General features: G+C 39.9%; 1 protein-coding gene across 1 annotated transcript; it reads right to left on the reverse strand.

Moving 5' to 3' along the window:
• Window positions 1-805: 805 nt before the first annotated feature.
• LOC118275454 (5'-3' exoribonuclease 2 homolog) lies at window positions 806-23,729 on the reverse strand. Its single transcript, XM_035593418.2, has 16 exons — window positions 23,520-23,729; window positions 22,257-22,496; window positions 21,747-21,976; window positions 21,356-21,462; window positions 20,962-21,120; window positions 20,354-20,661; window positions 19,833-20,030; window positions 19,366-19,464; window positions 18,688-18,848; window positions 18,037-18,205; window positions 17,561-17,650; window positions 17,115-17,271; window positions 16,226-16,421; window positions 15,235-15,425; window positions 13,175-13,285; window positions 806-3,208 (listed from the first exon to the last, which is right to left on the reverse strand). Exons 1-16 carry the CDS (start codon window positions 23,592-23,594, stop codon window positions 2,709-2,711), a joined length of 2,991 nt encoding a protein of 996 aa, XP_035449311.2. The 5' UTR covers window positions 23,595-23,729; the 3' UTR covers window positions 806-2,708.
• Between the last annotated feature and the right edge of the window lie 105 nt (window positions 23,730-23,834).

Below are 23,834 nucleotides of genomic sequence, written 5' to 3' on the forward strand. Positions count from 1 at the left end.
TAAAAAATCGCCGTTAACTTCATTCATACCTCAAGAGGCTCCTTTCATTGCCTACCTTCGATTATGAAAGAATAAAAAAAAACCATTGATCGTGAACAAACGCGCGCCACTTGAAAATCTTTTGTCCGCCATATTGGAAAACGTTTTGACATGTGCACTAACGTGTTTTAATTTATTTATGTGTTCTGACATCGTGGGTAAGCAGAGTCAATCACATTGATATAGGTACATTCATTATTATTTGTGCATGTTTGAATTATTTTTCCTTAACTTTAAATAGGTATATATTTTGTATATTTAATATTTATAGATATTTTACCTGTGACTGAACGTGTCAAAAATAAAAACCCAAAAAGCACGTATATGTATTTACTAGGTATACAACCTTTTTACTTACGGAAAAATACATCAACCTGGCCATATTGTGTCAAAAAATTAGAAACGCCATTAGTGATTTCTTTTTAAAGGTTTTTTTTTCTATTTTATTTTATGGCTGATTCAGATTGTATTTTGGGTCTAAACTACCCAGTTTTCTGAATAAGAGCTTTTTGGACCCGGGCTTTGAAGACACCCAGGTTATACCCATCAGGAAACCCAGACTCCGGCAAGGAGTTCCACTCCCTAGCAGTTCGCACAAGGAAGCTTGAAGCGAAGTGCTTCGTGTGCGAGTGGGTGGGATATCTACTATGGAACGATTTACAAAAATCACAAATTAAAAAATGCGACTAACCCATGGCGTGCCTGTGACTTTTTGGGGAAATCGGTTAAATAAGGACAAATAATAGCTAAAACAAAAACAAGCAAATAGAATTATTGAAATATATTTCTTTTTGATTGGTGCCGAATCATTTTTTTACAAAATTAATCTTACGATTAAACCACAATATTGCAATCAGACAGACAAAATGGAAATCATTCATTAACTCATACAATACACGTATTGATTTGGAAAACGCAATACTTTACACAAACCAGTGGCTACAATAATATGAACAATAAATATAATAATGGTGCACGGTAGAGCATCGCAAAGTCCGCGAATCAGTTCAATTTTTACAAAATACAAAAAGTTTCATTTTTAATATTGAGCTCATGTTTCACCACTTCCCGACAGTGGTGAAACCGGACCTCATTCATTTATTAATTAAACATTTCTACTAATACTAGTTGCCGATATTATGTCATATTTTCGGACCATTTCCGTCAGTCGACTCTGCGATCTAATGGTTGAACTTCACAACCAATAGGTACATACATACAAAAATATATTAACGACTACAAACAAAACGTTAACGTTTAGGAATTTTAATAAAAAAAAAATCTATCTTCAAGTCGAATGCGCCGAAGATCCCTAAATAAGCGTGGCCCTATAATATTAACATAACATATTAGGAGTATGTGAAAATTCTATTACAATTTAGTGTCTAATGGCAGCCTTAGTATAATTCTTAACACATTGACTGTGCGTGCATTAAATGCCTCATCGATTGCGACATTTGATGTAAAAATTCTTTACTACTTTTTGTATGAAATATAATTAAATTGATGAAGTAGAGACGTTCATTCATTGTGAAATGGCAACGTATGTACGCCAACTTACAGTAATTTTAGTTTTTCTATACCAGAGAGCATTTTATATAATAATTGTAACAAACTTATTTAAGACTTGGCATTTTTATGCACGAACAGTAAATGTGTTCACATCTTCTCATTGTTAAAAAAGCAATGATGTGCTACACTGCCGCTTCTAAGACATACAGTACTTAAAAGTACGATGTCATATTAAAAATTGAGTGAAAACCACTTGATTTTAAACTAATGACAAACTAACGTCAACTTAACCAATCTCAATCCAAAATCTTTATTTTAAGATCGATTTCCAACATTAGTTGTATAGAGTTTCTGTCAAAAATGCAGATCAATCCAAAAATTTTAGATTAAGATCGGTTATTGAAATTGGCATTTAGTTATTTACTGCTTTGACTCGTGAAACTTACTATACGGTGACGTCCGTGGTTGGGTGTAAACAAGACTATGTTTGAAGCAGGGTTATTTTAAAAACATTAACTCGATAGTGTTTCCACGTAAGTCTTGTTACAGAATCTAGCAAAGTATTGCACTTCGCTTGTTTACTCTATCATGTAAAATGTCCTTTATAACGATATTAATGTTTTCAAAAGTAACCCACCACACAAATAATACACTTTAATATATTTACAAAAAGTCCAACTCCGTCTTTAGCCACCTCCACTAAGTTTAAACACTTTAAACATAATGTGTTTAAACCAAATGCAGTAATCCTAGAAGGATCATAAATGATTTTGTTTACTTAATTATATCTGCGTCAAATTAATCAAGCGCCTGGTACAAGCTACCAGTAATTTGTGTCATAAAACGTATTTTCTGTAAATAACTTATAATCAATATTTCATCATTTAACCATTATTTCATACAACACAAAATATACAAACACATTGTACATTTGTCGTCAATTAAAGGAAATAATCCTGAAAGTGTTTCGTTGGAAAACAACTTGGCTATTTTTCCCATTTACTTGAAAATGGTGTTTGTTGATTATGCATACATAAACTTATAATTATCGCGTGTGCTACTGGAGCACCTCAAATACTGTCACCATGACAGCTTTCTTGACAACACGTCGTCTATTTTCTCATTACTTACAATTTATTATAAAAAATATAATTATTTTAGTTCCAAGACCTGCCATGTTGTCTCCTATCCCGACTATATTTACTCCTCGGGTCTCGTGATCCCTCTGCGCTGGAATACCCTTGATTTTGAGGATTTGGGGGCCTGTATCCCTGGCTGGTGATGGAGCCCATATTTCTCGTTTTTGGCTGATTTGATTCTTGTGATTGGTATCCTTGGTAAGTGCTGTAGACATTACTTCTGTTCTGGTACTTGTTCATGGGTCGGTTGCCCTGGTTGGACTGATGGCCTTGATTGGAGTGGTGCCCTTGGTTCGACTGGTAACCTTGGTTAGACTGGTGCCCCTGGCCCTGCTGGTATCCGCGGCTGTTCTGGCTGTAGTCCTGGTTCCTCTGCCCGTAGTTACGGGAGCCCTGGTTATAATTACGGTTGTAGCCCCCACCTTGTTCCTGCCCGGTAGAACTGTAGCTACGTCCGTGCTCTTGGTTCTGGTAGGGAACATATCCGCCTGGCCGCGGTCCGAAGGAATGTGATCGTTCTGCAACAAACAAAATTAAATTACATTACATATATGTTTGCTTTGAAAGCTTGCGTTTTCTGCGATGATGGACAGGCACAGTTATTGTAGTGACAGGAGTTACAATAAGAATATTAATTAGACCAATAATGTAGTCAGAGATTTCATTTCCGTCGAGCTAGCAGACATTGTCATGTGTGAGGCTACATTTCCAAATGATCCGGCGATATAACCGCGCTTTACTTTAGAGCTTTAGTGGGAGAATGAAACGCCATCTTAATATAAACGTTCCCTTTGAGCACAAACCTCGTGTATTGCGACACTCGGCTAAAAGTCGCTGCGACGCGCCCCGCGCGAATCGCACCTCGAGTGTTTAATCGCTCGCTTTGTCAAGATGTAATGCCGACTGCCATTATAGAAAACTGGAAGAGAGCCCACTGGAGCTGTTGAGACTATATTTAATGCAGTTTCGATATATTTTGGTGTAAAATTAATGTAACAACTGTAGGCAAGTGTCATCATTTGTCCTAAGAATCAGGAGTCTGACTCGTTATCGTCACACAAGTTAATAATATTCTTAGTTACTCTAGTATTCTCACCTATCCAACAATATAATTCACGGACCAATCAAGTAACGTTATCAACAGCACAACAATCGGATTATCCCAAAATCGAGAACATTAGAAATGTATAGAGCTTTTTATGTGTTTGTAGTGCCACATCCAGCGAACATAAATCAGAAAAACTAGGCTCCCATAATCCTTGCAGGTCTAAGTAACTGTGAGCTGTTCCGTACATCAAAAATTTGGCGCGTAAAGAGATTGTGGAGAGGAGTGGCTCAAAGCGGCCTCGGGCGGCTTAGTATCTTCGCAAATAGATTACGAGTATTTGCATATTGCATGGAGTGTACCTTTGATATTTTGTACGTATTTAAACACTTGAAACTTTGTGTGGCAAGTTTTGTGTGAAGTATGGAGATTGGTGACAATTTATGAGTGGTTCAAGTGTAAGGTAGAATTGAATTGAGTACGTGTGTTCAAAGAATGATAAAATTTGATGACCATATTTGTCTTGTTGTACTAAAAAAAGAGTGACAGTGTATATTCTACTAGGAAAGTGTCTCAACAAAAAATAACTGCATACAATCCGTGGACACAATAGATATAATAAAATTAAGAATTAGAACAGCCTGCAGCACCTCGGTACAAGAATATAGCAAGGCACATAATTTGCAAGATCGTCTATTTCTATTTGTACCTGTGACACGTAGCAGTGCAGGCATTAATAATGGCGGGATTGTGGAGAGCGTAACGACGCGTCGCCATTAGCCGCCATTGTGGGCCCTGTTGGCGCCCAACGTGGGGCACGAACACGCTATTAATTCTGAGTATATGATTGTGTGGGTGTTTGTGCGTACTGCCTCCAATTGCTCGTACCCATTGTGGACGAGTTATAAGGTTAGAGGTAGAGGACGATATAATTATAATCTTACATTAGTAAGATCAAGACGTGTTGTGGATGTCTCATTTTTATCTACAGAATAAGAATTAGTCTGCTATTCGCTGATAGTTTTAGATAATTTGTTACACGTTATGATAATGATTTGGGTAATTCAGTTTGTCCCTTTCAGTATTTGTATATTTTGGGATGTTTATTACCTCTTAACAAAGCGTCAGGTTTGAATTCAGTAAAAGTATTTTCCTAATTTTAATTACCGTTGCTACAAAGATGGCTGAAATACGAGCTATCTTAAAAGACGCTAACATGCTGAGGGCGGTAAGACTGTCAAAATTCTCCTTTCACGAGTTTCGCCGCAAGATCTTTTCATGAAAACCCGAAACTTTGCGCTAAGGTCCGTCTCCACTGTGGTGGAACCAGTGAGTGATTTTATTTCATAGGTCCTTGTGCCGCTGTGGTATACTAAGAGTTACTTTGAAATACAATAACAATTCAATATTGTATCTTTAAGAACCGATACATTGCAAAGATATGAGATACTTTGATTCACTTTGTAATAATCCTTTCATATTCCTTGAAAAACTTCAAAATGTATAAAACCCACTTTCTTAGAACTGAAGTTTAAATATTTTGAATGATTGTCTGTTAAATTGATAATAAGCTAATGAATGATAACATGGAGCAATCTCGCATGAAAACTAAAGAAGATTTTCTGCACATGTTACGTTATATTCGGCGTCGACCTTTAACAGGAGGAGTGGTAAAAACTAAAAAATATAAAACCTCGGGTGGCAGGCAGACATAATAGGCAACTAATGGTCGCGTCGCGACACATTCAGGTGAAAGCGACGGGCGATGCCGCGCGCCCAAATTATACCACGTACGCTGAATATCTCTAGTGGCTGGCTATTTTGAGTGCCAACTTCTGCTACATTTTTGAAAGCTCATATTTCCAGTTAGAATTGGATAGATTTATGAAACAGCATCAGTTTCTGTATCGGTCTTAGAAGGGCTTTTCAAAGTCTCATTTACTGGATATTTCATAACTCTTATTAATCAGCCAGATGACGAAATGAAAAAAATACAGAATCAGAAAGGAGCCTTCCTGGAACCCTTGGCAACGACCAAACGTAGAGGTGACGCATTTTTTTAATAAAAAGCACTCAAGAAATGAATTCGTACCAGTTCGAAAATGTCACCAGATTATTTTTAGCTGGTTTCTTTATAAAATAAAAATATATTTTGTGTATTTTTTTTATTTTGAACAACGGTGAAGATCGCTGGTGGCTACGAATGTCTTTGAGAATCAAGTTGAGTGTCAAGCAGAGACGGCAATACGCCGCGAGGATATCACTCGGGGAACATCAAGTGGGCTTCAATATTTGGGATTCCGTATGTCCTGTGGAGACGTATTTTATTCGGACCCATGAATATATTTACTGCAGAGCCTGTTAGGTACACTTTTCCTTTACTTATTTGGGTAACGTGTGATCAAAAGCTATCTGCTTTCTATAATTTGCTGTGCTCTATATAAAGCTATTTATCTAACTACTGTTCTCACTCTGGCTAGATATCTAGCCGTAACTACTGTTCTCACTAGTTAGATACCATGCACCATATGGTGCACAAGTTTTTAGTCTTTTGTATTTTAGCTACCTCAATGTAGGTATTATAGAAATCTACATGAAGTGTATTAACGACCAAAATTGAACCTAAAAAACATAACATAATGACACAGAATGTCATTGAATTTGATGTGGCAACTGGTAATAACTTGGATATTATTCATGACAACAATTGTTGTTATTAAAATAAATTCACAAGTCAGAATACGAATGCAAACCACAACAAACATTTTTATAAAAACGTGTAGCGCAACAATTAAACAAAGTCTAGTGTTTCTAAACCCGAGTCCATAATGAGTGTGACAAGACAAAAATAGTTATTACGGATATAGAAAACTGTTAAGTGCGAGTCGCCTCGCAACTAGCATGGCCGCTATGTATTTATTATTTTGATTTATTTTATAAGGTCTTTAAAAATGCTAGTTATCAATATAGTTTTAAGACAGTATATAGAACATTTAAATGGACAAGACGCTTAAAGGGCAGTGTAGTATAGGGTAAGTGGTCGCGGAATGAAACATTAGCTATGTACTATTGATTAATAATGAAATGTGGTAGTTCAGTTCAGTAGCACACAACACACAAGAAATGTTTACATGCAACCGCTACACATAGCCAATGTTACTGCAAACACCTTTGATCAGCAGCGTAGGCACTACAAATTCCATTCTTTGTCGGGAAGGATAGCTTAGTATTGTGGTGATTTTATCAGGCCGAGGGAACTCTGAACGGTGAACTGGCACGTCTAGCAGGTTGCACCCTTGAGCACGCGCGGTGCGGGGGCGCGAGGGGGTGCGGGGGGGCGAGGGGTAGGGGGTGTACCGTGCCTCTAATTACCGCGCAGTCGGACGGCGACAATGTGGAGTGGCGCAGACGACTCGTTTATTTTCTATCTACCCCCTGATATTGTTGAGAGCGTTCGTTATGCGTGACGCGTGTAATCTTACGAGGACGCGACGCGGATTTTTATTTTTGATGTATCTGTCTCTCTGTCTTCTTTGGGTGGAAGTGGAAATTGTCACAGGTGCTTAACAAGGGAGGATGTCAAGCAATTATCGGTTAAAAATATATAGCGCAAGACGTGAACAGAAATATTGACGGTTTCTGTATGCGTGTCAGTATTACATTACATGTTGAGTAATGCGAATAATGCAATTATTTATTATGTAGATACTTTTATCATCCCACTTGTTTTTTTTTTTTATATGTGTATATGTTTGATTTTATGTCTAGTGTACACGTATTTATTTTGTTACATGAATGACCATTCAGTGCATTTCACACATTTATTTATTAAAGATTAGCAACGGCAATATTGTTCTCCATTACTTTAATCATCATCTACGATCGAACTTTGGAAAACAACCCGACAAACATAGTCATACACAATTTACAAACACGTCAATCTTAAAATAAAATAAGCATGTTCAATTAAAAACCTTCCCTACTCGGGGGTTGAAACTCATAATTGGGCCGCGTGCACTCAACCCCCCTGTGCCAAGGGAAAACCACCCTTATACGTTTACAATAGGGATTACAATAAAGATTATTTCTTTAAAATTAATTGAATTATAATTGGGATTCTTTTAAAGTGACTTTTGATGGATTGGTGACGTTTGAACTACGCATTCATTGCTTTATTGATGTACCTACTAGGGAAGTAGCGACTAGTTGTTTGTATGTGACGAGGTTCTTAAGAGTAGACACTCGTTGGTCGATTGGTCGTGATAACTTAGCAAGGGAGGTCGGTTTTGATTCTCTAAAAATTTTGAATGTTTGTGTCCTTTTGAAAAATTTTCGATTAGAAAGGAGTTAGGATTTTTGTATAGTGTATAGAAAAGTCAGTGTATGTATCGCTAAAATATGTGGCTGGGTTTTTTTGATCTAAGTATAGAAATGTTGAAGCTTCACAACACAGCGTATGAGAACATTTTTTTTATGGAAACGGTTCTCTTGGTCGTAAGCGATCAGCGCCGCCGATATTACATCCGCAACACAAGAGGAGGCACAGGCGCGTTACCGGCCATTAAAAAGGAATACGCTATTTTCTTGAAAAAGAGTATATCTTTGATAGGTATACACAGTGGCGTAGCGTGAGTGTCGGCCGCCCGGGGCGGAAGACAATTTTGCCGCCCCCTTATTTAGGTATTTTAATTTAATGTATACTATACATTACATACATTCATTTCACATCATAATAGAGAACTTTTCGGCAAGAACAGTCATGAATCAGTGCACTCCCCGTGGTATAGGCGATAGAAAATGTACAACGAAGCAACATCTCTACGCATTGCCAAAGTGTCAAGTCGGTTTTAAATTTCCTGACACTCAACAATCCGATTCACCCGCCGCTAAACGCGGTCCAGAGGATGAACCTGGTACTGGGGTGCCCCCGCCCACAGACGAGAGTAGTATGGGGCCGAACCTGCGCCTTACATAGAAGCAGGCCATGGGCTGGAGTGAAATACGGCCATGATCTGTTGAGCACACCAAGCTTTTTCGAGGCTAATTTAGCCTTATCCTTTAGATGGCCACGGAACTGGACGTCACTCGAAATTTTGATGCCAAGTATCCCAATTCCAATACCGGGGCTCCGGCTTGAAAAGCAGGAGTAGGAACGGGGTGGTTTTTAGTCAGTAGGTAAGAGTCTGACACTCCCTCTCGCCTCGCCAAAGGCGGGAAAAGTCATAGGATGATTTCAAATACCGGCTGAGGCAGTCACAGGGGTACTTTGAAACTGAGGTGAGACGACGAACGGCAGTTTCTTATCGGTAAACACGCAGACCTGTGTCTTAGTAGGGTTAAACTGGAACAAATTAAGTTCACTCCAATCTGATATTCTCCGCAAAGAAGTCTCGATTTCAGACACAAGTCTGTTTCAGTTCTCGTTGATGTTTTCCCGAGAAATGTTAGCGCGGCCGGTATAATAGGCATCACCTGTACTGTCATCCACATAACAATGAATGCCGCTGATTTGCAACATATCATTGATATGGAGGAGGAACAAGGTGGGTGATAGCACGCAGCCTTGAGGGACACCTGCGTTTACAGACAGAGAGTCGGAGCATTCCCCGTCGACAACGACCTTAATGCTTCTGTCTGTAAGGAAGCAGGAGACCCATTCGCACAATTCAATTCTCGGGAAACCCATAGGAAGAAAGCTTCGAAAGAAGCGCTTTATGCCACACCCGGTCGAAGGCTTTCGTTCGTTAATGATGGACTCCATTATTTTCGAGTAGAGGGAAGTTATGGCTATCGGTTTGTAGTTTGATGGATTTGTTCTATCGCCTTTTTAGGGATCAGGTGGACGAAGGCCGTCTTCCATGATTTCGGGACAACGCCTACAGAGTAAGCTCATTTTAATCGGTCCAAATTTGTACAGTCGACTCTGTCTAAAGGCAGATGTCTCGAGGCAGGACCACTCGTTAAAGGTTCCATCCCCACTATCACTACTTTCTCCGATCTCTAGTTGCGAAAAAAATATAAAATGGTTGAAATATTTACAAAATATTTTTATTATTTATTTATTGTTTAATTTTGCCGCCCCCTAAAAAGTGCCGCCCGGGGCGGGCCGCCCCTGCCGCCCCCACTACGCTACGCCACTGGGTATACATATTTTAAATTTATCATTATTAGTTTTACTAAAATAAAGTTGACACATCTCACATTATTTCTGTGTATAAATAAATACTATTTTGGCACCACAAGTTAACTTTTCACACCATTTAATAGATCAATAACTACGCTTTAACTAACTGCATTCCGTAATCGATACTTTAGTACAAGTGGGTGTATTTGTTGATGCTGAAACTCGATACCCTGACAATGAAATCGAACCCGGTATAGCCAATATATGTAAGATGTGCGAGGGAGACACGCGTCTTACGTGCATCTTAATATCAAATTACATTATACCAATTATTCTGTGAAGGGGTAAGTAGAGTTGCAAGTGTTTGTATTGTACTTAGTTTACGGTAATTTGAGAGTTTATCGTTTAGCTACCGAGGCTGCTGACTACCTAGCAGGTCACCGGGGCTCAGGCTCGTAAGGCAGGAGTAGGAACGGGGTGGTTTTTAGTCAGTAAGAGTCTCCCTCTCGCCTCGCTTAAGGCGGGAGAAGTCATTGGATTATATTCCCCCTTTAAAAAAATAATTTAGCTAAGAATTAGGCACAAAAACATCCCACCTAATAAAAATCTAATAATCTTTTGCCTAACCTACAATGTCTTGCTCCAGTCATATTCACTAGCTAGTCGGACCAACAAGACAAGCATAGGTGTTAATATTTTACTACATTCCATTTGGTAAGCATAAGTAAATACATCCGCCTTTGAACCTATCATACGAAAGCAATATAAATCAAAACCCATTTTTAAAAGACTCAATACAAAAAAAGATAAAGGCCCAACACTTAACAGTGCAAAATAACCCACAGTTAAGATCACAAGATATCTTTATCCGATTATAGAAAAAACGCTAAACCCGGTATTAACACACCTGGTTAAAAGTTTAAAAAAATAAAAAGAGTGAAAAACTCGACATTGTATCGGTAATCCTCTATAGGAAGCACTTGAGCTTCGATATTTAAAAAAAAACCGGCGCCTATTGTTGGCAACCCTCTATAATTATTATTTTCGTAGCTGGCGACACGGAGGCACACAATGGCGTCCCTACGCACTTCCTGTTTGCCCTCGCGCGCTATTAAACGTGAATGCGAGCGATTGGCCAATTTGAATTTCGAATGTCGTATAATGGAATACATTTGCCGGCTATTGGTGTGTAATTTATTTCTTTTTTTTAATAACGATGGGTAGTTATTAACTATTTAGTGGACAAGGCGATGTTTGTATACAGCCTTTGTCAATGTTACTTTACTGTTTTGTTACATAATTGAGGAAGTAAACAGAGTTGCCTTTTTGTTGTTTTGTTTGGAAAATGTTGTACAAGTAAGCCATTATCTTGTAATTGATCAGGTTTTGTTAGGAATTTTGTCGACTTTTTTAAGACTCAGAATTGTGATGATTACAATGCAATACAGTATAAAACAAAGTCGCTTTCTCTGTCCCTATGTCCCTTTGTATGCTTAAATCTTTAAAACTACGCAACGGATTTTGATGCGGTTTTTTTAATAGATAGAGTGATTCAAGAGGAAGGTTTATATGTATAATACATGCATAATATTGTACCTATGCGAAGCTGGGGCGGGTAGCTAGTCTAATCTAAAATCTAGATGGAAGATTTATATTAAAGACATACTCGGGAATCATTAGTCGCATGAGACTATCGTCAGTCTCTAACCTAACATCGCGCTATTTTCCCAAAAGGGTAGGCAATAGTCCACACATTAAAATATCAACACCCAAAATTCACCAGTTATTGAGTCCCATAGAATAGGGGCGCGCCTATTGTCGGTTTAAATGCAGCCCTAACAACAGCCTGAGGTTAGTTGTAGAACAATTCCGACATCACTTCACAACCGGTAGCAGTTGTAACCTCGGGGCAGTTGTAGGGGTGTGCAATAAGTGAGAGAGTCGTGACCTTTGTGAGGCAATCATGTTCGTATTGTGACAGCCCTAGCCTGAGGCTACTGCTTACCTCGTTTGCGGGAAGCGTGATATTTGTTGTTTTAATTGTAATTGTTGTTAGTTATGTGTAGTAATTGTGGTTGGGAAATTAGTGAGTATTGTCAGTAAAACTTTGAGCTTCAGTAGCTCCTAGTTTTTCTAATAAGTAAATCAGAGAAGCTAATATTTGTCATGGCCTATTTTGAAAACGATACAAGGTACAACGTACATCGCAACTTTAATGTTACTTATATTATAATTTATGTAAATCACGTCAAAACGGGTGAAAGAATCGGGATCAAATATGGGATAGATTGTGGTCTGACCTACAAATATAACATAGGCTACTTTACGTTCTACAGGAACGCGAACGAAGCCGAAGGCAGAAGCTAGTTCTATTGTAGATTGGCGTCAAATTAGAACTTTATTTTGACAACATGTTTGAGAAACAACGTCTATTTCTTAGTGAAGGGCAGTTAACCGAGTGGTTAGATAATCTGTGACCAGTCAGTCTATGCTAGTTACAACAGTACAGAACGCTGTATAGACCAAACTCTTAACTTAATTGGAAAAATAAAAGACAGAAATGAACCCTTATTTTTCAATAGTAAAAATCAGAATCAAATCAAAATGAAACGTCAATCATTAATGCATTAGCCTCCTGTAGATCACGTGCGCTCCCTTCCGCGGCCAATTAACGAGTGACGGCGTCGGACGGGGGGCGGGGTACGCTGGTGTAAGGGTGGAGGGGGGGAGGTCACGTGACTCAATTAAATCGCACGCTCGCGCCATTGTTGGCGGAAGTGACGTGCGGCCGAATTAAGTTTTAATAAATTCAACTGTTTGTTATTGTACGGCGACGGTTATTAGTTTGTATTTAAGATTATATTTTTGGGTTTTGTTTATTTTTAAGATTTTCATGTGAATTTATTAATATTAATTTTCAGATTGTAGTTTATGCAATAACTTCTTTCAGTGATGTGTTACATAAAGTGTTACGTGATTTACGTACTAAAAATATCTAGTTTTTTTTTCGTTTTTATTATTGTATGGATGCAATGAAACGTAGGTAAATTATAGAAAAGTAATCGGAAGAAAATAATGCGTACTATTAAAGTAGTACTGCAACGACAAACTGAATAAATAACAAGTATAGCTTTCCTGAGTTTTCTAGATGGGGCGCTAATAAGGTATAAGAGACAAAACCCAGTTCGTACAAAATCGAGACGATGATGACGAGTACATTTCTTCACTGACAATCAGATAGACAATTCAACTTTAACGTTTCAAGTGCCTGATTAAGGATAAATAGAAATAAATGTTTAGAGTTAGAGTACTCACGGTGTTGTTCGGGCGGCGGTATGGAGGCGTAGTTCCCCCGCGGCAGGTGGTGGCCCAGCATGCGGCGCCCCGCCTCCTCCATGCTCGCGATGGTGTTGGACCGGACCATGCCTGCACGACATACATTATGTTATGAGCTGACTATAATAAATACATACAATACATCATAGGAGTAGCCAGGTTTTAGTTTCGGGAGGGGTTCAAGAACGTCGACCCATGAAATGTGTGACCAAAAAAAAAGGCTTCCTACATACATGAGGACAAAAAAAAAAAAGGAATATGTAATAAACAGATTCATACAGAAACATACATAACGCTCTGTAATGTCTAGGTACGCATTTTTCGGGGGGGGGTGTGGTTGAACCCCCAATCCCCCCCCTGGCTACGCCTATGACATACATACATAACCTCTGACACCTGTCTCCCATGGGCTTAGGCAGATACAATGGAGCGCCAATTGTTACACACCGCTTTCGCTTCATCAACAGTCATCAGTATTTTCATGCATAAGACTGAGGCTATAATATTGGGGCTATGTATCTCATTAGGAAAACTTTAATAATGTCGATATAAGATATTTGCGGGCTGTGGTAGCGAGGGGGTAAAGATCAAGATCTCCACTGCCTCCTTTACTATTGAAGCTGTACTACTGAAGGGGATTCATTACCTAACACAGGACGAAATCAAACTAATATAAAAGTATTTTGAGACTGGTTTGTGTGTTTTTATTAAGGAATACCTGATCAATTTAGTCAAACAGACAAAAGTTGATAGATGTTAATGTTCATAGTTGTAGCTACTACTAGTGTTAGCCACGGGTATTTTTTTTTCTATGAACAAAAAAAATTCTCTCGATATATCGAAGGCCTTTGACAGGGTTTGGCACGACAGCCTTATCGGCAAGCTTCCTGCATATGGACTTCCCGCTGATCTGTGCAGATGGATTGCAGACTTCCTGAGGGATCGGTCAATTCGAGTAGTCATTGATGGCTGCTCGTCTGACCAATTTGGCATCAACGCCGGAGTCCCTCAGGGGTCAGTACTTTCAGCAACGCTCTTTTTGCTGCACATCAACGACCTGCTTAAGCCCGGTATCTTTGGGTATGCAGATGACAGCACAGTTGTTGAAAGGTATGTGTCCGATGCGCGGAGTAGCGGAACACAGATCCGGTCTCTAAGAGAATCCATGGTCGAACGGTTGAACTCGTCCTTGAAGGCGGTTTCCGATTGGGGTGACGCCAACTTGGTCAAGTTCAACGCTACCAAAACCCAGGCGTGTCTATTCTCTGCCAAACGGAGTCAATTTCCGCTGGCTCCGACTTTCCGAAATGTGTCCGTTCCGGTAGCGGATCGTCTTGAGCTTCTGGGCGTAACTCTATCGCCAACGCTTAACTTCGGCTCTTATATAGAGTCGAAGGCGCATCTGGCTGGTAGGAAGTTGGGTATCCTCTCGAAGGTGAGACGGTACTTCACACCGAAACAACTGCTGAGCCTGTACCAAGCGCAGGTTCGGTCATGTATGGAGTACTGTTCTCACCTTTGGGACGGCTCGGCCAAATACCAGCTGGATGCGCTCGAACACATTGAAAGGCGTGCCAAGAGGCTCATCAATGACGATGCGCTTGTGGAGGCCCGGCTTCAAAGCCTTGAACACAGGCGCAAGGTCGCAAGCCTTTCCGTTTTTTACCGGATACATTTCGGAGAGTGTGCGGGGGAATTGCACAACTTGATTCCTCCTAGTCCTTTTCATCATCGAACCACAAGACAATCGGCGAGGCGTCACCGCTTCATGGTAGATATCCCACCCACTCGCACGAAGCGCTTCGCTTCAAGCTTCCTTGTGCGAACTGCTAGGGAGTGGAACTCCTTGCCGGAGTCTGTGTTTCCTGATGGGTATAACTTGGGTGTCTTCAAGGCCCGAGTGAATAGGTTGCTTATGGGCAGACGTGCTCCACCGTAGGCCGTATCATCACTTACCATCAGGTGAGATAGCGGCCAAACGTCGACCCATTAAATGTAAAAAAAAAAAAAAAAAAAATTCTACAATTAACACTACTTACCAATCTGAGGCCTCCAGTTTCTATTCTCTTCATGTGACAAGTTCCCGGGTTTGAGTACCCGCGGGGGTTGCTGAGCGCCCTCTAGCCGTCGCGCCGGGAACTCCTTGTCGTAGGCTGGGTCCACGAACCTCACGCACACCACGTGGTTGCCCAGCACTGGTTGCAGACCTATCACTGGAGATGGCAGCTGGCTGTAGGGGGGAGGGGGAGGTATTAGTTTATTTATCATGTGTATAATAGTTGAGAAAGAATAAAGTGAAAAGGACAGCATAGGCACTTCACTCTCATCTCTCCTCTCAAATTCAAAGAAGAGTAAGAGAGAGTGGAGTTGACAGGGAGAAGGAGAAATAAAGTATGGACAGGTAGAGTTGAAGGAGAGAAAGAGTCGAAGTGAGATAGAAAAAGAGATATGATGGAAGAAAAAGTGGTAGAGAAAAATTAAACAGAAGAGAAGGAGAGAGGGTGTAGAGAGGATACAGTAGGAGAGAATATGCAACAAAAAAGAACAGGAAGATATGTAAAGGAAAAGAAAATAGTCCGCAATTTTGTCGAACCGAAAAATCTGTCACAGACCATCAACACTTACTTTTTTTTTTTTTTTTATTATCTTTTAATAATTTAGGGACTTTTGGTCACAGTAAGACCATGCCAGCCCCATCGTAACCTAATACAAGTAACATTAAACACCTTATCACCTATTAGTAGGCTCTAAAACCTTATTCACTATTTTATAAACAGCTACAGCCGCATTAGAGAGGGGTTCGGACAATGTACTCTGGATAAAACCAACATCTATCAAATTAATTTTGAAGGTATTCATCAGCACCTCTCATCAACACTTACTGCCGTACTCAGAGTCATTTAATGGTTACTTAACCCATTCCTTAGCATTGTTTTCCATACAAAATCGTTACTAAGTAATAGTTTAAGTAAGCATTAAATGCCTCTGAGTGCATCAGTTAAACTGGTGTATTATTAAAATACCACGTACCCTCCAATGACGACACAGTCCTTGCTGAGCATGACGTCCCCGGTGACGCCGTCGCAGCGGTAGGGGTACTTGTGCTTGTCCTCGATGAGCTGGCGCAGCCTGGGCCCAGCGCTGGAGTACAGGCCCAGCAGGAACGAGTAGCTGGCGTTGGCCGTGCCCACGTACAGGCGGTCGTGGCCACGGATGTTGCGCTGCTCTGTGTAGCAAGAAGATAAGATAAAAAAAAGTGGTACTTGTCGAATAGTTAGAACATATTTAGCAATTGATGCACTGACAGCAATTTGCTAATGAGTAACATGTGTCGCAAATTCTATTTCCCTATGGATTTTTTTTTTATGAAACAGGCCGGTAGTCGAGCAGACGTATTACCTGATGGTAAGCAATCGCCGCCGCCCATGGACACTTGAAACACCAGAGGCGTTACAAGTGCGTTGCCGGCTTTTTGAGAGTTAGGAATTCAAGGGTTGTTGTTCGGGAATGGGTATGGGGAAGATTGGGAAGGGGGGAATTGGGGAATTAGGCCTCCGGTAACCTCACTCACACAACGAAACACAACGCAATTTTCCATCAGATTCATAGCATTGTTGATTCAAAAATACAGGAAATGTAATAAAACTAATTTTAATAAAACATACAGTTTTATCGTCCATGTATTCGGTTTGGCACTATCCTAGTCAACTTTTTAATGACCCGTCCCGTCTTCGCATGGGTGCAATGGTGATATATTAAGCATGTATTATACATATTAACCTTCCTCTTGAATCACTATCTATTAAAAAAACCGCATCAAAATCTGTTGCATAGTTTTAAAGATGTAAGCATACAAAGGGACAGAGAAAACGACTTTGTTCTATACTATGTAGTGAAGCAGGGGGCAGGGTGTACTCACTCTCGGCCTCGGTGAGGTCGTCGTAGTAGGGCTCCAGTGCCTTGAAGAGCCTCTCCTCGTCGACGAAGGGCAGCAGTGCCACGCCCTGCCAGGCGAACTTCTTGCCGTTTAAGTCGATCTTGAAATCCGTTGGATAGAAGTCGATGATTGGGGAAAACTGTAGGGAATCATGAGAAATAATTAATATGGATACGTTTTTACCGCACTATTGATGTAATAGACCACAACCAGCGGATTCGATTACCGCACAAGGTAATAGGGTAAATGAAGACTTAATCAATCTCTTGTAATACAAACAAGTTGTGTTTTAAAGGGAGTATTATTTTTTTGGGTTTTTTTTTATATATGATATAATAAATCATTTACATTAAAATAACTTTATTTTTAAGTGTTATACAAAAACAAACCTTATCTCTTATCAATAAGGTTGATATTGCAATACTTACGGGATCGCTCATGAGCTTCGCCCAAGGTTTGGGCACGTGTGTGGAACTGGCGGCCGGGAACACGCCCATCAGTTGCTCTAGGGGACGGAACTGGAAGAAAATGTACTTTATTAGTTAGGAAATAAGATTCAATATTGCACACTCGAAAGCTAAATTAGACAGAGAAGAGAGAGAGAATTCATAAACTCACTTTCGTGAGTTTATGAATTATTGACAAACATTTTATTTGATTGCACAGTCAGTGCAGAGACGGAACAACTCTCTGTGATCCACAACATAAATTATAGTTTCAGATTTGAGTTGTGATGATGTGTATATAAAATTATGGCTTTGTAAACGAATCAAAATAGTTTGTAGAGTAGGGTAAATTAAAAAAGTGAATAATTATTTTTTTAATCTAATTTACTTTATTTCCTTAACCTTTTTTCAATCTTTAATTCTAAGTTTAGTGGTATAGTATAGGAGCCAATACTCACGGGTTGCGTTCCCTCCTCGAACTTGGTGGACAGTCCGCATATGTTGACGAAGTCGGACGCGAATGGCGCGTAGTGGTAGGGGAAGTACCACTTCCAGCTGGCGCAGCCCTGGTAGTAGTAGCGGAGCACCCAGCATAGACCCCGCACGTACTGCAGGGCTACGCGGTAACTGCGGGGAGCCAATTATTCTATTGTTATTACGAGGAACTCTACACGGTTACATTTATTAAGACTTACGAACTAAGCTATACAACAAAATATAGTGCCAAATACAAAACGAGTATTTTCCTAATAATTAATCCAGCTTATTCTATTTCATCCAAAAAAAAAAAATCTTATTCCATTTGAGAGTTCTAATAAGATTCGAGAGAGAAACAATCTATAAGGTAGAAAGTTCAAAGCGTAATAAATCTACAATGTGTAGTGAGGTTACCGGAGGCCCAATTCCCCCCTTCCCAATCTTCCCCATCCCCGATTCACGAACAACAACCCTTAAATTCCTAACTCCCAAAAAGCCGGCATCGCACTTGTAACGCCTCTGGTGTTTCAGGTGTCCATGGGCGGCGGCGATTGCTTACCATCAGGTAATACGTCTGCTGGATTATAAACGGCGTGTTTCATAAAAAAAATACAAATGAAATGTGAACTGACCGGAACTCGAGGTTGTCCCTGGCGACCTCGAACTTGCTCTCGTAGTACCTCTCCTTGAAGCCCTGCTCCCACAGCCGCACCTCGTCGTTCTTGTCGTCCTCGTCCTCGTCCAGCCCCGCCGCCGTCGACGACCGCTTGCGGCCGCGACCCTCTGCTTCTTGCTGTACAAAGACATCAGAAGAAGTCAGTAACGTCACGCCTACCCCTTCAGGGATTACTACCTAGCGGGTTCGCCGGGGCTCCAGCTCGAAAAGCAGGAGAAGGAACGGGGTGGTTTTTAGTCAGTAAGAGTTTGACACTCCCTCTCGCCTCGCCCAAGGTGGGAGAAGTCATTGGATTATTTTCCCCCCTTAAAAAAAAGGGGTAGGCAGAGGGTGCATATCCCGGCATCTAATGCTGCTATACAGCAACGCAATCCTCTGATGGTAAGTGATTAGTACCGCCCATGAGAACACCACTCTCATGATCAGAAGATGTCATTACACACAGGTTTTACTTTAATAAGCCCCTCTGCCATAATCACTATTCTTGCCAGTCAACTTGGGAAAAGCAATTACGTCATAGAATACCTTTAATATAATGCAAATTAATAGCATGACTGGTGACTCTAAGACTGTTTTAAAACATTCCTTCAAACTTATGCTTACAAACTAGGTGGGCGAATAGAGAGATACTTACCGCAGCTTCGTTCTGCATGCCGGCGACGCGCATGTTGGCAGCCTCGCGGCGGACGTTCTCCAGCGGCTTGGACTGGCTCTGCTGGTTCTGGCCGACGGCCTGCGGGACAAACAGACATACAATTTACAAACACTACACTTCACAGTTCTACCAATTACCATAACATCTGAACTCTGAAGGAAATGGACAGGAAATGTGTGAAAACCTTTGTGAAAAAAATGACGAAGTCGAAAAATCTCACAGATTACTCGTTTAATAAGGTATTTGAATGCCTGAAAAATGTGCATAATTTGTGTCCCATATTCCATAAAATAAGTTTTAGGGAATAGAAGACAAATTACGCACACGCGATCAACACCAGAAGCTTCGCAAGCGCGGTCTTTTAGAAAAGTCGCATTTATCTTGAAGATTTGTTATCCTATCGGTTCGGAAATACCGTTTTGCTGTGTAAGGCAGAAAATGCTTACCATGGGTGCAAACTGTGTCCTCTCGAGCATTTCGAAGTTGACGCGTTGTTGTTGCCTCTTCTTGACCTTCTCTCTCGCCTTGAAGTTGATCTCGTTCTGGTGCCGGCGCTTGAAGATCTCGTCCTCCATGTGGCCGAGCTCCGTCATGATCACCTGCACTCGCTCCAGCTTCACGTCGCCCGAGTCTGTGATCCAACCCTGGAGAAATAGGTACATGGTGAAAATGTGTCGGTAATAGGTTTATCTATTGCATACAGGTTTTAAATTTTGACTTAGTTACATCTTGTGGTTTTAAATCTCTTTAATGGACTTACGATTTTATTACAGAAACATAAAAGTCCAAAATTTATTAAACCAATTTAAAATCTGTTGAGGCATCAATCGTTCAATGGATTTATGTATAAAATTATCACTATACATGTATCGTATTCAGTTAGGTACTTCCCCAATCAATGCGTAGTGAAACTAAGCTCTACAATGGCTCTACTACGAGAATAACTACAAAGGAGCATTCAACTCACCCTAGTCTTGTAAACACACTTCTTATACAAGTTCACGAGGCGATCCACTGCGCCCTCGCGGATCTCCAAGCTGGGTAGATGTGGCAAGAAGTCGTTGCCCACGAAGAAGCACATAAACACCCAATCGTCCAACGCCCTCTCGAAGTCATAAGGGAATGGGAGGTCTGGCATCTGGAGCTCCCTCTCCAGGTACTCCCGGAGGACAGACAGACGGACAAAGATGAAATTGTCCTGGTTACCGAATGCTGGGTCTGATCTCACTAGAGACGCGTCCGGGTTTGTTCCTGTACATTCCTTCATTTCATGTCCTGGGAACAAAATATTGATTTAGTTAGATTTGATTCTAGGTAGAACATTCTTAGATGTAGTGTAGTTAGTGGCATTCTGTTGTTGGTGTAATAAATATGGACGAAACTTCCAACTTAATAAATAGTCTAAATCAATTGTAAACCTACATACTAGGTGTGTTAAGAAATTAAAGCAATAGAGGTACATCATTTAGCGCACATTTTGGCCATCGCCTCTAATTTTTAACTTCAGAAAATGTTCCCAATTTTTCAGATTTTGCTTTCTACTTATAAATACAGTAATTAGGTTATGTTCCTTACCGAGCTGCCCGCAGACATCACAGGGGCGCGGCTTGTTGGGCTTGAACTCCTCGCGAATGATGGTGAAGTTGGGCTCGTGTGTGGCCAGGCCCAGCATTATCAGGTCCGCGTCCGCTCCGCACAGCACGTGCTGCGTGTTTGGGTCGTGGTCCGGTTGCACTACAAATAGGATAACCAAAGGTATTAAATAAAGTTATATATGCATAAATAAGTAACACTGGAAAATGTATCGATTTCTTCAGTTCGGTTTCTGCTTGATAATACTAATTACATAACAACCATAAATATTTTCAGATAGTATATTTTACATTAAAAATTTTACTCTAAACAGATTTGATACTACGAGTCTAATATTCCATAAAGCCAAAATCAATATATATAAATTGAAACTCACCGCGCTGCCGCCTGATGTAGTCCATGATCTTGTGTTCTCCCTCGCCGGGCACGTTGGCATCCGACAGGATCACTTTAATGCCCTTCCATCCTGGGTCATTGTTTAATCTGGAAACAAATAATAAAATATCGTAAAAAGTTGCTAATTTACGTCGTGTATTACTCTTCCAGCGCATGTTGAAAGAGCTATGGGACAACATTATTAACAGAGACTGGGAGCTATCTATTTAGCCCTCTTTGATCAATTTGATCTGATCTATTTCAACTGCGATCTAAGACATTAGTTCCGCCTCTTCAGGCATGGAGATAAGCGCTAACTAATTCCATTTTGTAAAAATAAGCCCATAGTGGGAAAACAACAAAAATAAAGAAGAAAGGATATCCCCACCAACCTGTCATGAATGTAATAGTGTAGACATTTGCTGAGACGATCCATGAAGGGTGTTCCAGGAGTGATGCAGTTGGAATCAAAGTGAGCTTCCTTGGGCCTCTCTGGAGGCAGGTAAGCACCCTTAGCTAGCAACTCGTCGCGGATGCGAGCAATCTCGTCGATCTTCTCCTGGGTCTCCTTGGAGGCCCGGAAACGACGGGAGCGCTGCTGGTTCATCTTAGCCCTGGGCGCCTGGAATTAATACCATGTCATTGTTGTTAATATACAGAAAACGAAGGACAAACATAATTTATTAAAGGATTTGTTTAACTCAATACAAGCTCAGTACAAAAGGAATAGCCCCTTTTATTGTTCATACAAACATTGCAAACAGAAAAAAATCATTGTTTCACATTTGCCTTTACAACAAAAACTAACAGTAAATTCTCTTAAATTTTCACAAAACTACCAACAAAAGTAGTATTATCATAAATATTCTTAACAAATTAAAATAAAAGATCACAAAACTCACCACTCCATCAATAGCCATATACAGCAGCTTCCTGGGTCGCACAATGCGGAACAGTCTGTCGATGCACTCGAAGATAGCCACCATCATCTCGTCCTCATCCTTAGGGGGTGGCTTGTCTTCAGGATGGGTGCACGGATGGATGATACCGTTCATGTCCAGGTACAGGTTGTCAAATTCCACCCCATTGGGGTTTGGGAGTGAAGAGTCAATGTAGACAAGTTGGCCATCAACGTCGGTTGGCTGAAAATTAAAATCACCATGTTAAATACCATACATTAATATGTTTTTAGTTTTCTGTTGGCAGTTAATTCATCATTATGTTTACATAATGATATTCCCATTATTGTCTTCTGAATAAGGGTCAATAATATCATCATTAGAAATCTATGCAATTAATTAGTTGAATTACAGTGTAATTCGGTGAGATTTTGTGGTATTTTTACCTCCAATGAACATTATGTACTCTACTAGATAATTTTCATCTATAAACAGACATCAATTTTTACATCTGAGACTAGTAATTTTATCACATAGGTATATTCGTTTTAAAACATGTGTGATAATGGTGTTTGCAATCATGATATCAAAAGCAGTAAGAGATCTAAGTATATATTTTTTCCTTTTGATCTTTGGAGTGAAGAAGTTTTCTTGTATATAATGCACATGTTACTGGTGAAGAACAACTATATTTAGGGTTACTATGCAAGGCACTACATAATTGATATCATACAGCCAGATAAGCACCAGTCAAAATAATAGGGTAATGAAAAAGCTATAATTTCTGATGTGAACAATAACCCTAAGTAGCTTAGCCTTATAATGTTAACACAAGATGAGGTTTTGTACCCACAAAATCAAGACATTTCTTCAAGAATCGGCAGTTTCAACTACTTTCAACTACTGATAATTTCCACTGAAAATATTTCATTTTAAGTTGTTCAAATGTCTACCAAATCCAAATAGTTTGTAAGGACTAAAAGCTTTGTATTAATATTTGGATTATGATAACTATAAGATTCATGCATTTTGATAATTATGTATATTATAGAGGGATGGCCAGGCTCAATGTATGGTATTTATTCTGATAATAAGTCTTTCAAAGAATATGATTTCGCCAGGTACTAAAGACACATCGAAACATTAAAGACTCAGGTCATCAAAACAACATGTTTACTAGCATTTCATCCGTACATCAAAGCAATATACACCATTGATTGCCAAAGGGGATTTTAGTAAAACAAATATTTTTAGGTTAAGTCTTACCTTCTGTTCAATACATTCAACAATGACGCTGGGGTATTTTCTGCTCAGCCAGCGAAAAAATGCTGGTACTCCCATCTTGAGATTTCACTTTAAAATATCGGTCTGGTCTGATAGTACACTTCGTTTATATTTTGTTACGTTACGTATTCAACACAAACAAATCGACGCAGATGCCATTTCTAAAATGAATGAATAATGAATGAAGTTGAAGTCAATAGACCACAGATAACGATAGCTTTAAAGAAAGAGAGAGATAGCTACGTCAGAAAGAGATAGAGACGACTTGCGTTCCGAAATTAGTGCCCGCGTATCATC

Source organism: Spodoptera frugiperda, chromosome 8 (assembly GCF_023101765.2).
Source record: "Spodoptera frugiperda isolate SF20-4 chromosome 8, AGI-APGP_CSIRO_Sfru_2.0, whole genome shotgun sequence".
NCBI classification, from domain to species: domain Eukaryota; kingdom Metazoa; phylum Arthropoda; class Insecta; order Lepidoptera; family Noctuidae; genus Spodoptera; species Spodoptera frugiperda.

Excerpts from the sequence above, each read along its gene's own strand:
- LOC118275454 (XM_035593418.2), bottom strand. The coding sequence starts at position 23,594 with ATGGGAGTACCAGCATTTTTTCGCTGGCTGAGCAGAAAATACCCCAGC. Across the intron at positions 18,849-19,365 it reads GCATGCAGAACGAAGCTGCG|CAAGAAGCAGAGGGTCGCGG; the intron begins GTAAGTATCTCT and ends GTCTTTGTACAG. Across the intron at positions 13,286-15,234 it reads AAACTGGAGGCCTCAGATTG|GCATGGTCCGGTCCAACACC; the intron begins GTAAGTAGTGTT and ends TATGTCGTGCAG.